Source organism: Plasmodium gaboni, chromosome 11 (assembly GCF_001602025.1).
Source record: "Plasmodium gaboni strain SY75 chromosome 11, whole genome shotgun sequence".
Lineage (NCBI taxonomy): Eukaryota > Apicomplexa > Aconoidasida > Haemosporida > Plasmodiidae > Plasmodium > Plasmodium gaboni.
This window is the reverse complement of record NC_031491.1, coordinates 1,687,042-1,701,566: the sequence shown is the minus strand read 5'-3', so window position 1 is coordinate 1,701,566 and position 14,525 is coordinate 1,687,042. Positions and strand designations below refer to the sequence as shown.

The following is a 14,525-nucleotide window of genomic DNA, read 5'->3' as shown; positions in this document are numbered from 1 at the left end:
TATTAAAAATTATTCTTAAAAAAAAATATAAATATTTAAAATATTATAATATATTTTATATATTTTTTTTTATTTTATTTTAATTACATTATTATATATGCCTATTTTATAAATAAATATATTATAATAATATATATTCTTTTTACTATATATTCTATAATTGCATATAAGTATTTATTAATTTTGTATTTTTTTTTTTTATGCCTATTAAATTATTTATATTTTATTCATATGAAAAACATTAAATTTATAATAACCTATGTTGTTTTGTTATGGAATTTGTATTTTAAATTAAGGTTCATGAACAACTTAAAAAAAAAAAAAATAATAATAATAAAAATTAAAAAAATAATAATAATAAAAATTAAAAAAATAATAATAATAAAAATTAAAAAAATAATAATAATAAAAATTAAAAAAATAATAATAAATCTTATATACATTAAAATCTGTTCATATAAAATATATTTTTATTTAATGAACATTCCGAAAATAAATATTAAAAACGTTAATTTATATATATTATATATTTCCTTTAATTTTGTATTATTTTGTATTTTAACGTAATTATTTTTTATTTTTAAATATATATTGTTCTGCATGATTTTCAGATGTTACTTTTTAAGCTGTGTAAAAAAAAAAAAAAAAAAAAAAAAAAAAAAATATAATAAATAAATAAATAAACCCAATTTTAACATAATACAGATTAAATTTAAATAAATTTGACTCTCTTTTGTATTAAATATACATGTATGTTCTTAATTAATTATTTTATAAAAAGAAATATAATAATATATCTTATAATTTTATGTCTTTCAATTTTAAATAAATACCATAAAAGAAATATAATAAAATAATAATAATAAAAAAAAAAAAAAATGTTAAATTTTATATTATATATATATTTTCTATTTTTCATTAACCTTTTAAAATAAAAAAACATATTAGTATATAGATATGTATAACATTATATATATATATAATAATATTAACTTATTTTATTTATTCTATAACACTACATTGAAAGAGTATTTGAATAAATATAAAACAATCTAGTTCATATAGGATGTGTTTTTCAAAAAAATATTTGTGTATAAGACATATAGTTGTAAAAAATAAAACCATTTGTTTTTTTCAGGAAGTCCTGAAACAAAATAAAAGCTTTTTAAAAATATTATGTTCTAAGCGTTTGGTTCTTCCAATACTTGGAATGATATATATCATTTTAAATGTAAGTTTTTTTTTTTTTTTTTTTTCTTTCTTTAAATAAATGTAAATATTATTTATGTTTAATTTGTATATATGTGGTTATTATATATTTATATATATATATATTTTTTTTTTTTTTTTTCCTTATAGGTTAATCTTACATATAATGCAAATTCAACTTCTAGATTACAAATTACTGATAGATGCTCCAGAAATTTATATGGGAAACAATTATCAAAAAAACCATATACGCACTCTGGATATCCAGTAGTTATAAGTCAAGTCTATGGTTTACCCAAAGAAAAACCTACTTTTAACTTAGAATGTACCCCTGATATTGATTATACAAATATTTTGGGTTTTAATGAGAAATTGATGAATGACGCAAATAGATATAAAATTAATACTAACTATGAAGTAATTCCTCATATAAATGAATTCCAACCACTAATCGTAGATGATGAACTTTCTGAATACAATCAAAAGGTAGATAACATAGGAAGAAATGGAGAAGATATTTTAACAGCTATGCAAACATTATGGAATGAAATAATGGATATTAATAAAAAAAAATATAATATCTTAAAAGAAGAATTACGCAAAAAATACCATGAATATATGATTGAATATCATATGCCAAAGGAAGTTTATGTTAAAAAATGGAGACAATGCCTAAATATTATCAAACAAGGGGGACATAATCTTGAAGAAAGATTGAACAAACAATTTGATAATTGGTACAAACATAAATGTTTATATGTTGCAGAATATAGAAGGTTGACTGTTATGAATCAAATCGTTTGGAAAGCATTATCAAACCAAGTTGAATATTCTTGTAAAATAATTATGACCAGTGATACGACTATATTTAAACGTATAAATGAATTGAAAGTAATCAAACTGAAGGAAGAAGAAGCTGCTGAGAAAGAAAAAAGGAGAAAAGAACAACAAAAAAAAAAAAAACGTAGACGTAGTATACTGTTTTGTTGTGCGCAAGATAAACAAAAAAATAAAACACAAGAAAATTCGTTTGAAAATGTTGGAGAACACCAAATAAATGAATATGGTGATATATTGCCTTCATTAAATGTTTGTGTTAATAATTTAGCCATTAATTATCATGATACCGTAAATGATGGTGAATACTTGGACCATGATTCATCAGATGCTCTGTATACAGAGGAAGATTATTGGTTCGATTTAGAAAAACGGACCCATATCGACACAATTAATCAAAGGGAAGAACAAAAACGTCAATCACAACAAGATCAAAGACTAAATGAAAATAAAATTCAGGATCAAATACAAGATGCAACCAATACTAAACAAGAAAATATTGCAGAGCCTTCTAAGAAAGATGAAAAAGAATCAGAAGTAGATAAAATAATATTTCAGCCTGATACAAGATTTTATGATATATTAGATGTTGATATTAATGCAGATGTGAATGAAATTGATAAATGTTATTTTAAATTAGCCAAAAAATATTACCCAAATAATGAATCAACATTTGATGATCGAATAAAATTTAAAGAAATTAATGAAGCATACCAAGTATTAGGAGATATTGATAAGAAACGCATATATAATAAATATGGATATAATGGTCTAAAGAATGTTACCTTTATGCACCCATCATTGTTTTACTTTTTTTCATGTTTAAAAAAATATGAATATTATACTGGAACACCTCATATAATAAATATTTTGAAATTTTTATTTGAAAAAAAATTATCCATGGATGACATTGAAACAAAATCTGAACAAATTTTGCGTTTTATGAATGAATATCAAAAGGAAATTGAAGCTATGCTATCTTTAAGGTTAACAGATAAAATAAAACAAAATATTGATGGTATTGATAATTGGAACACACTAATTATAGATGAATTGAAGGAATTATTAGAATCTCATTTCACTTTACCAATTTTAGATTCTATGGCATATATATTTAGAAACGTTTCTCAATGCTATTTAAAAAACCAAGAAAAAGCAAAAAAGAAAATCGAAAGAAGATTCAAAAAAAATAAATTAATATCTACATGTGCTTATAACCACTTAAGAACTACACTTAAAACATATTTCAAAACTAGAAAACAAGTGAGTTCAGTTACATATAAGTTAGAAGATAATCAAATCCAAAATTATAAATATAAGGGATATAGAAATATTACTGATTTAGAGGATGATACGAAGTACAAAATAATATATTCAATGGTTAAAAATATACTAAATATAGCTTTATCTGATATGGAGTATACATTTAGAAACGTCTGTAAAAATATATTAAATGAAGAAGAAATAGATGATACAACTATAACGAATAGAGCTGAAGCATTGAATAAATTAGGTAATATAATTAGACAAAAAATATTAAAAGGCCAAAATATTAAAAAAAATAAAAAACATCATATTCAAAACATTACTAATAATATTTTAAACGATATAAGAACAATGAATGAATTACTAAAATGAGAGCTATTACAATCAAAATTAAACTATAATGAAAAAAAACAAATATTTATAATAACATAAATGAAATTGTATAATAAAATAATCAAACAAAGGATAAACGAAATTCATAACATATACAAATATATATATATATATATATATACGATACTTAAAACTATATGAAAAATATGAAACATGATTTATAAACATAATATAAATATTTTTCTTTTTTCATTTTGCATTTTCAATATTATTATTTTTTTTATTTTATTTAATTTTTTTTTTTTTTTTCATTTTATGAGAAATTCTGTTTCTTATAAAATGTCTTTAAAAATGTTCTATTTTACATATTTTTAGTTTTTATTTTTCTTATAGATTGGTTTGTGTATTTATTCAATTTATTTATATTTTTTTTATCTAATTTTTTCTTATCATATATATATTGAAGACTAAATAATTATAATTAAGATCTATAAATTAATCAATATTGTAATAATCTTAATCGATATTTATTATTCATTTATTTTTGTTATATTTACAAATTCCTTTCTTGTTCACTTAATAATAAAGAATTTGTTTTATTATTTTTAAATAATTCTTAGTATATTTTATGATTTTACCAAATCTTTCTTTAGATAAATAAAAACAAAAGTGATATTTATGCATTACAACAACATATAAAATCATATGTTACGTATAAAATATGAACTATAAAACATATATAATCGAATTATGATAGGATTATGATAAAATAATTTTATTATAATTTCATTTCCTTTATGGAATAAATAATATATATATAATTCATATACAATCCTATTTTCCATATTTCCTTAGAATTGATAATTATTTTTTTCACTAAATATTTATATATATTAAGTTATTCTATTATATTATAAAATTTTATTAAACAATAAATATAATTATTACGATATACATATATAATATACATATCTTCATATTATATTATATTTTTTAAACTCATTAAGATATAATAATAATAATAATAATATAGCACTGTTATATTTTTATTAAAAACTACAAAAATAAATTTAATTTATAATATAAAATATACTGAATGCGGAGTAAGTTAATATATATGTTTAGGAAAATGTTTTTAAAAAAGCCATTATAAATATTTTTATAATAATATCATCTAAAATATATGAAAAACGTACATTAGCCAATACATATCACCATCATACATAATCTTATTTTAAAAAACCTTATATAATACAAATTTTAATGTGAAAAAAATATAAAATATTTTGAGTATCTATATAGAAAATGATATATAACAATTATATATAAAATTATGACATTTTTAAATAAATGTTCAATATATTAAAATATAAATTATAATGCCATTCAATCGTATTCTTAATATAATTAAGGAAACAAATTATATTCTTTAATGGGACATTTCTTATTTTAAAATCATAATTAGAAAATATTTTATTACACAATTTTTTTCATGTATATTTTTTAATTCAAAGATATCTTATTAATATATATATATATATATATATATGTTCAATATAAAAAATAACAAAATATATCGGATTTAGATATATTCATCTTCATATATATATATATATATATATATATAATAATTCATTTAAAATAAATTTTATAATGAAGAAAATAAATTAAATACATTTAAAATAAATGATTATACATATTATATTATAATAGATGAATATAAGACATAAACCTAGGAAACAATTAAAAATATATATGTATAGGTACTAACATTATATATATATATATATATATTCATTTATATTTATATAACGTATAGTTTTCTTTATTTAATAATATACAAGCAATTTTAAAATTCACCATATTTAACATAAAATAAAACATTCAGTAACACAATATGAAAACAAAATTTTTATTAACATTAATGACACTTAAACAAGATAACAACAAAAACATTTAAAATAAACAAATAAATAACTACACTCAATATATCAATACTATATATCATATATTAAATTCATTTATCATATGGAATTTGCAAATAGTTTATTTCATAAAAAATAAAAGAATAATAGTAATAAATAAATAAAGCAAGAAAAGAAAAGAAAAATTATAACGCTGTTTATATTATATAAATAAATATAAATCATATTTAATATAATAAACAAAAATAACAGAATAATGTGTAAAGTCTATTTTATAAATGTAAAACATATAATGATATATATATATATATATATATATATATATATATATATTTAATAGAACTAAATGCATAGTAAATTTATATATAAATGTTTATTTTTGAAAAAAAAATTTTTGTTTTTATATCTCCGTTGATTTACAAATATTCTTTTAATAAAATTAAAATAATATAACATAAAAAGTTATATATATTAAAATAAAATAATTACAAAAAAAAAATAAAATAAAATAATAATAATATAAGTTTTTATAATTTAATATATACATATTCATTAATTTTTTTTTTAATATTTTTAAACAAAATAACGAAATATGTGTATAAATAAAAATATTTTTTCTCTTGATTAAAAAGAATTGTTAATATAATTATATATGTTATATTTTAATGTGCCTGAATCTATAATATAATGCACATATTATTGTTTTTTATTTTATTTTATGTTTTTATTTTACTTTATGTTTTTATTTTAATTTTTCCTCATTAGATATATAATATTTAAAATTTATAATTATATATTCATTATTATATATTTATTTAATATTATTATTTAATTTAATTTATTTTTTTTTTCTCCAGAAATTTCCCTTTTATAAAAAATAAAATTTGAATAATAAATTTTAAAACATGATATATGGTTAAATATTTTTTAATTAAATATTATTTATCTTAGAAATTTATAAAATTAATAATAATAATGTAATATGAAATTATACATTTTTCTATAAATATATCTTATATATTCCTATTATATATGTGATATTTTCCTATAATATAAAATATATTCAGCTATGACATCTTATATATTAACCCATAATATATTAGATATTATATATAAATATATATATAATAATCTAAATAATTAGTTTTATAATATTATTATAAAAACTTAATATAAAGTTAATAATAATGAACATAAAAAAAAAAAAAAATATATGTTCAGTAGTAGGGTAGATCTTTAAGTTTTTTCATAGAATTTATATTATTATTATACCTAAATATTAAATTAAACAGAATTATTGTATATTAACTGATAGAAAATTATATTTCAGAACAAAAAAAAAAAAAAAAAACAACAAAAGTAAATATATATATGATACATTTTCCATATAAAAGAAATTAATATATTAATATATATTTAATATAATATTTTATGAATAATATATATATATATATATAATAATATATTTATAATTTATAACCAAATATTAATTTAATATATACATTTAAAATTAAATTAATATTATATTCAACATAGTTCATAACATAATCATACAAAACTGAATATAATTCTATTAATTTAATTTTATTATATAAAATTAATATATATATATATATATATATATATAAATATATTATTTATATATACATTTTTTTTTTGTAAATAATATTATAACTTAATTATAAAGAAAAAAATAGTATAAAAAATTAATTATCTACATTTTCCTATATGAACATTAATATGCTGTTATTTCAAATATAAGAACCATCCATACTTAATACAATTTATACATATTTGAAAAATTATTTGTTATAATATTTAAATAGAATAATGATATTTTCTTACTTCAAAATATTATCTATAGAAATACTAGTGTGTTTATTGCTCCTACTACATATTGTAAGAATAATAATTAATATAAAATAATCTATATATATATATATATATGTATTATATTTTTGAATAATTATATATTATTATAATTAAAAAAAAACATCTTCATTATAACATTAAAAATATAATTTTTTTATATTTCTTATGACATACAGGATAAGCCTAAAAATATAAATCTTATAAAAATAGATATATACAATGTATTTGTTAAAGGAAATACAAGATATTTAGCAGAATATAATAGCGAAAATAAAGAAGATCAAACATTACAACAGAAATCACACCTCGGAATAGTGCAAAATATAGTTACCAAAAAAGAACAAAAAAAAAAAAAAAAAAAATTACCTAAATCACAAAGAACAACAGCAAAAGAAAGAGCACTAGAAATAAATGCTTATGTAGATTACTTAAAGGAAACCTGCAACGGAAGTGAAAAACTCATGAGTCTTAAATATATTTCATACCTTATTAGATATATGGATATAACATATGAAGAAAAAAAAACACTTCAAGATCTCGTTGAGCAATATATATATAGTAACATTGAACATGAGAAATATGAATTGTCTAAACTTATTGATGTTTATATAAATAAAGAAGAAGATGAATATTCTAGAATTAATTTTCAAAATATTCTTTATGATAAAGAAAGAGTAGAATCCTTAAAACATTCTGAATATTGGTTTTTATTCTACAAGATATTTCACTTCTATAATTATTTAAAAAAAAAAAAGAAATAAAAATAAAAAAAAAAAAAAAAAAACTTTATTATTAGTTAATACTAAAGGAATTTTTAATAATTATAACGTTTTAGACTGATATATATCCTTAATTTTATATTAATATTGAATTCTATTGAAATAATTTATTTGAACTTTTATTAATATTTCAATTTCATTTTAATATGAACATATTATGTTTATGTAAAAAATATAAAAAAATTTAATTTTAAAATTTTCTATCAAGATTTATTCATTATATTAAAAATATTTAATTATTTAATGATTAAATGTATTATATGTATTAACATATATATATATATATATATATATATATATAATATAATATACAAATTGAAACATTCACATTCATATAAAAAAAAAAAAAAAAATTAAATATAAAGAATACATAAAAATATATATTTAATTAATGTATTACAATATAAATTTATATTATATATATAACGTTTTAGACTGATATATATCCTTAATTTTATATTAATATTGAATTCTATTGAAATAATTTATTTGAACTTTTATTAATATTTCAATTTCATTTTAATATGAACATATTATGTTTATGTAAAAAATATAAAAAAATTTAATTTTAAAATTTTCTATCAAGATTTATTCATTATATTAAAAATATTTAATCATTTAATGATTAAATGTATTATATGTATTAACATATATATATATATATATATATATATATATATATATATAATATAATATACAAATTGAAACATGCACATTCATATAAAAAAAAAAAAAAAAATTAAATATAAAGAATACATAAAAATATATATTTAATTAATGTATTACAATATAAATTTATATTATATATATAACCAACATACATTAATGAATCTCCTTATAAAAACTAATATTTATTATTATAACAGTAAATAAAAAGGAAAATTTATGATGAAAAATAATATTTTTTTATAATATATATTTTTATTAATATTTATCATTTCACGTTTTTTAAAATATATTTCTTTTTATTTTTAATTTAATTTTTCTCTTTCTCTTTCACTTTTCTTTTCTTTTCTTTTTATTTATTTATTTTATTATTTTTTTTTTTTTATAATTTTTTTACATTATCTTTTAATATACTGCACTTTTTAAAAAACAAATATTTTTTAAGAATTCATATATAGAATGGAATGTTTTTCTTTTTAAAATGTATATAGATATTTTATATTAAAATTATACAATTATTATTTATTTTTTTTTATTTTTTCTATATTATGAAAATTATAATTGCTTCATCATATTTTCACTAAAAAAAATTGTATTTCTTTACATTATGAGGATATATTATAAAATATATGTACATATATATATATATATATATATATATATATATATATATATATTATAAGCTTTTTAGAATATTATATATTTATTATATTTCATAATTATATTTAAAATAAAAAGGTTAATATATTTATTCAAGCAACGATCTATATACAAAATTAGTCTTTTTCACTTTTATGGTATTTTACGAACGAATATTATGTTTCCTATGAAAGAAACATTTATATCATTCATATAAAAGGTATATTCTAAAAAGCGTATGTTAAGAAAAGGTTATTCTATCATACTCATAATATAATATATATATATATATATATATCAAATAATTTTTTAATTTTTACATATATCTACATAAAAATAATATTATTAAAAATTGATCCATAAAAAAGGTAATAATATATTTATAAAAAATTATTATTAAAAAAAAGAAGATAAAAAAAAAAAAAAACAAATATCTAAAAATATTTATAATAATAAAAAATAACATATTAAAAAAAATACAAAAAAAAACAAAAAAAAAATTAAAATATTATATTTAAAAATAAAAAAAAAAAAAAAAAAATTGAAATATTTTAAATTATTAAAAAATAAAAAATGGAATTTTATATTTTGTTAATATATATAACTTTGCAAATGATTTAATTAATATGTATCTTATATTATTATATATTTACTTATTCTTTCCACCATGGATTTTTACTTAACTCTTTTAAACTTAAATTTTTCCTAGAGGTCATGAGCAATAATTGCTAAAAAAAAAAAAAAAAGAAAAAACAAATTATGTAACAATTATTATATATATATATTCATTTATATGTAATATTAGAATAATTGAAAATTATACCTGAATTATCTTTTTAAATTCTTTAGGCCACTTTTTTGCTATGATAAATAAATCTATGTTCATATCTTGCTTAAAGATTTTTGAAAAATTTTCATCTTCTTCTATATTTGCAATTAGCCATAAGGGTTTATTATTCCAAATCCTAAGAAAAAGAACTCCTAACATATATATATCAGCACTTATAACGTTAAAATAATATTTCCTTCTTTCTTCAATATCTTTAATATAATTTAAATCAGATAACGGGTTTTTTATACCCATTTCCTCATATTTTTTACGAAGTTGTATACATTCAGGAGGTGCATATGAAATTTTTCCAATTTTTGGTACACATGATTCAAATAAACATATATGATTCATTTCTTTTACGTGTCTTAACGTTTTTGTATATATAGGTGTACTTTTACAAAAATCACATAAAAGAAATTTATAATCTTCTGTCATTAAAATATTTTCTTTTGATATATCAAGATGAGCAATTCCTACATTGTGTAACTTTATTAATAATTTTAAACATTCATATAGAATTCTTTTTTTTTCCCTTTCACTTAGTATAATATTATGTTCCTTTTTTATTTTTCCCATATATTCTAAAACATTTTGACCATATAATTCAGATACAATTACAATATACCCATTTACATTCTTATTTATTCTTTCTTTTAAAATTTTTTTAAATTCATGTAAATGATTAATATCAAGTTCATTCTTTTCATTAAACATATACTGCGGAAAAATATTTTCTTTATTATTTTCTTTATTATTTTCTTTATTATTTTCTTTATTATTTTCTTCATAATTTTCTTCATAATTTTCTTCATATAATATTTTATATAATTTAGGTGCTATTAATCCTTGATAATATTCATTTAGAAAAGCTAATATGGAAGCTTCCATTACATAATTTTCTGCATTTACTAAATATTCACCATTATATAATTCCATCATTTCAAGTTGCTCTAACCATATATCTATTGGTATTTTTTTTATGAATAAACCTATATTACTTTTATTTTCATCATTGTTTGATGTAATAACTGTTTTAAACATTTCTTGAACTCGAAACTTTTCTTTATTGTAAGAAATTGTTGCTATAGGAATTAATTCCCAATCAGAATATTTTACTCCGTTTATCGAAAAATTATTTGATAAGCCTAACATCTTAACCATTAATTTGTAACCATCTATCCAATTATAAATATTTTTTGAATGGTTATTATCCTTTAATTCAGCAATATATTGTTCATTATCATTAATATCATTATTTTTCACTTTTGTTTTATAATTAAATTCTTTATTTTCTTTTATATTTATGTTGCTTCCACTTTTTAATAAATTTTCATCCTTATAAGTTATCTTTTTAATTTTATTCAATATTTTACTTAAATTAATTAAACCTGTTAATTTTGTTTTTTTATTTTCATCATCACTTTCATAAATACTTTCTTCTTCACCTAATATGCGCTGATCAAATATTTTATTACACGATTTTACACAACATAATTTATTTATTCCATTATATTCATATAAATTTTTAAAATATATATCAATTAATCTTATATATTCAAATGTACTCCTATCTGTAAATGTCAAATTCTAAATAGAAAAATTATATAAAAATGAAAAAAAAAATAATTGTAATTTATTTTCTTATCATATAATAATACTTACAAAATGTGGATATTTTTCTTATTATATTACCATTTTTCTTATTATATTACCAATAAAATCAAAAATAGAAACCAAAATATATATGACGGAAATTTTATATAAATCATTTTAAAAAAAAAAAAATAAAAATATAATTTACATACTTATTTATATTTTAATGTAAAATAATAATAAATCCAATCCACTCCATTTTTCATATTTAATAAGTAATAAAATATATTATAATGATTCAATTATTATCAAAAATTCAAACCCAAAATAACACATCAAAACATTTCACAAATTCATAAATGAACAAAGATATAATAAAGTAAATTTTTTATAAAACATTATAATATATTATTATATATTATTAAAAATTATATAAGAAGAAAAAAAAACATTTATATATATATATATATATAGGTATTATATAATTTTAATTCTTTATAGAATATAACGTATAAATGTAATAAATTATATATCCATTTATTATTTAATATTATATTAATAAGATATAACAATTCTAATGAATTTTAATTTTTCTATTAATGAAATAAAAAAAAAAAAAATAAAATAACTCTGATACTTTAGTGTACTACCTTAGATTATAAAGTAATATTGATGAGAATTATATATATTATAGTGTAAATGCAGTTAATCAATTTTTTTTTTTTTAATATATATTTTAATTAAATATATAAAATTACACATTAATATATATTATATCATATATAAAAATATTTATTTTTTTTCTAGCATTTTAAAAATCATAAAATTCATATACATTTAAACCTATAATATATAAATAAAAAATAATGTATAGAATATTTTATATATTAAAAATAATAAACAAATTCTTAATAAACTAAAATTAACATATACATACAAAAACATTTTTTATTTATATAAAATATTTTACATGGTTATTTTTTATTTAGAGATCTATTAAAAGTTGAAATAAATTACTTATATGAAATTCTAAAATAAAAAAAAAAAAAAAAAAAAAAAAAAAAAAAAAATTAATATATATATATATATATATATATATTTAAACATTCACTTTAGATTTTAATTTTTAAAAACTGAATGTAAATTGTAAATAATAAATGTTTTTCTAAAATGAATATATTTTAAAAATATATATATATATATTACTTTTATATATAAAAAGTAATTGTTCACATGATTTAATATATTTTATTAATATTCTATATTTTTAATATTTATTTGAATAAAAAAATTTAAAAGCCACACATATATATATCTTTAATATATTCGTAAGCATTTAGGAAATTTATAAATTACAAAGAATAGTATAATTAAATATTTAATATAAAATATGTATTAATAAATTCCTTTATATATATATATATATACATATTTTTTTTTTTTTTTTTAATATTATTTTATAATTCTATTTTTTGAAATCATATAACAACCACCCTATAATTTAAAATAAGCTAAAATTTATATATATTTAATAAAGTTTTAATGAAAATAATAAATGTTATTTTTTATGACACACATATGCTTTTATAGTATTATATATATACTTCCATAATAACAGTACATATACTGTATTAAACGCTTTTTCAATTTTAAGACGTAGAATAAAAATAATTCATTCAATAATATATCGTAAGAAATTTATTTTTAATAGCCGTAAATATATATATAAATATATATTTAAATGTTTTATATGAAATGTATTATATTACACTTAAAAATATGTAGTACCAAAATTCAAAATTTTTAATACATATATATATATACTCATAATTAATACTTAGTATATATTTTGATGTGAATAAAATAATTATATATATATATTTATATTTATATTTATATTAATATTTCCAAACATCACAACAGAAAACTTTTCTTTTTAATTTATATGTCAAATAAATATAAGAAAAATAAATATAATATTATTATTAATAATTAATTGAAATATATTTAAATCCTTTTTATTTTATTTTATTTTATTTTTTTATTTTATGTGTGTATTTGTTTTATTATATGGTTAATTAATCATTAACACCCTATATTTTTATGTGTATCTATTTTTATTTTATTATTAATAAAACAAAACTACAGTATACTTATATTAAACAAATAACAAAAAATTATTATATGAAAAAAAAAAAAAAAAAAAAAAATGTAAAAAAATAAAATAACTGTTCGAAATGTCAAATGATAATTAGAACATATATATGTAAATTATATATTACAAATATTTAAACAAACTTAAAACAAAAAAAATGAATAAATGTTATCCATTTCTTACATTTAATGTTTTATATTATTTATTTTTGTAAATAATGCTCGTTATTTTATAAATAAAATATTTATAAAAGTTTCAAATATAATATTTTTTTATAATATATATTTTTATTAATATTTATCATTTCACGTTTTTTAAAATATATTTCTTTTTATTTTTAATTTAATTTTTTCTCTTTCTCTTTCACTTTTCTTTTCTTTTCTTTTTTTTTTTTATTTTAGAATTTCATATAAGTAATT

The 14,525-nt window shown here is 15.8% G+C and overlaps 3 protein-coding genes across 3 annotated transcripts; 2 read left to right on the top strand and 1 right to left on the bottom strand.

Moving 5' to 3' along the window:
* Positions 1 to 1,066: 1,066 nt before the first annotated feature.
* Positions 1,067 to 3,684, top strand: PGSY75_1149500 (ring-infected erythrocyte surface antigen 2; the record flags this gene model as incomplete). The annotated part of the gene is made up of 2 exons (XM_018786597.1): positions 1,067 to 1,231; positions 1,360 to 3,684. 2 exons carry the CDS (start codon positions 1,067 to 1,069, stop codon positions 3,682 to 3,684), a joined length of 2,490 nt encoding a protein of 829 aa, XP_018641392.1.
* Positions 3,685 to 7,400: 3,716 nt separating this feature from the next.
* On the top strand, positions 7,401 to 8,203 carry PGSY75_1149400 (putative exported protein; the record flags this gene model as incomplete). Its single annotated transcript, XM_018786596.1, has 2 exons — positions 7,401 to 7,469; positions 7,619 to 8,203. 2 exons carry the CDS (start codon positions 7,401 to 7,403, stop codon positions 8,201 to 8,203), a joined length of 654 nt encoding a protein of 217 aa, XP_018641391.1.
* Positions 8,204 to 10,179: 1,976 nt separating this feature from the next.
* Positions 10,180 to 12,127, bottom strand: PGSY75_1149300 (serine/threonine protein kinase, FIKK family; the record flags this gene model as incomplete). The annotated part of the gene is made up of 3 exons (XM_018786595.1): positions 10,180 to 10,254; positions 10,350 to 11,945; positions 12,071 to 12,127. 3 exons carry the CDS (start codon positions 12,125 to 12,127, stop codon positions 10,180 to 10,182), a joined length of 1,728 nt encoding a protein of 575 aa, XP_018641390.1.
* Positions 12,128 to 14,525: the final 2,398 nt, after the last annotated feature.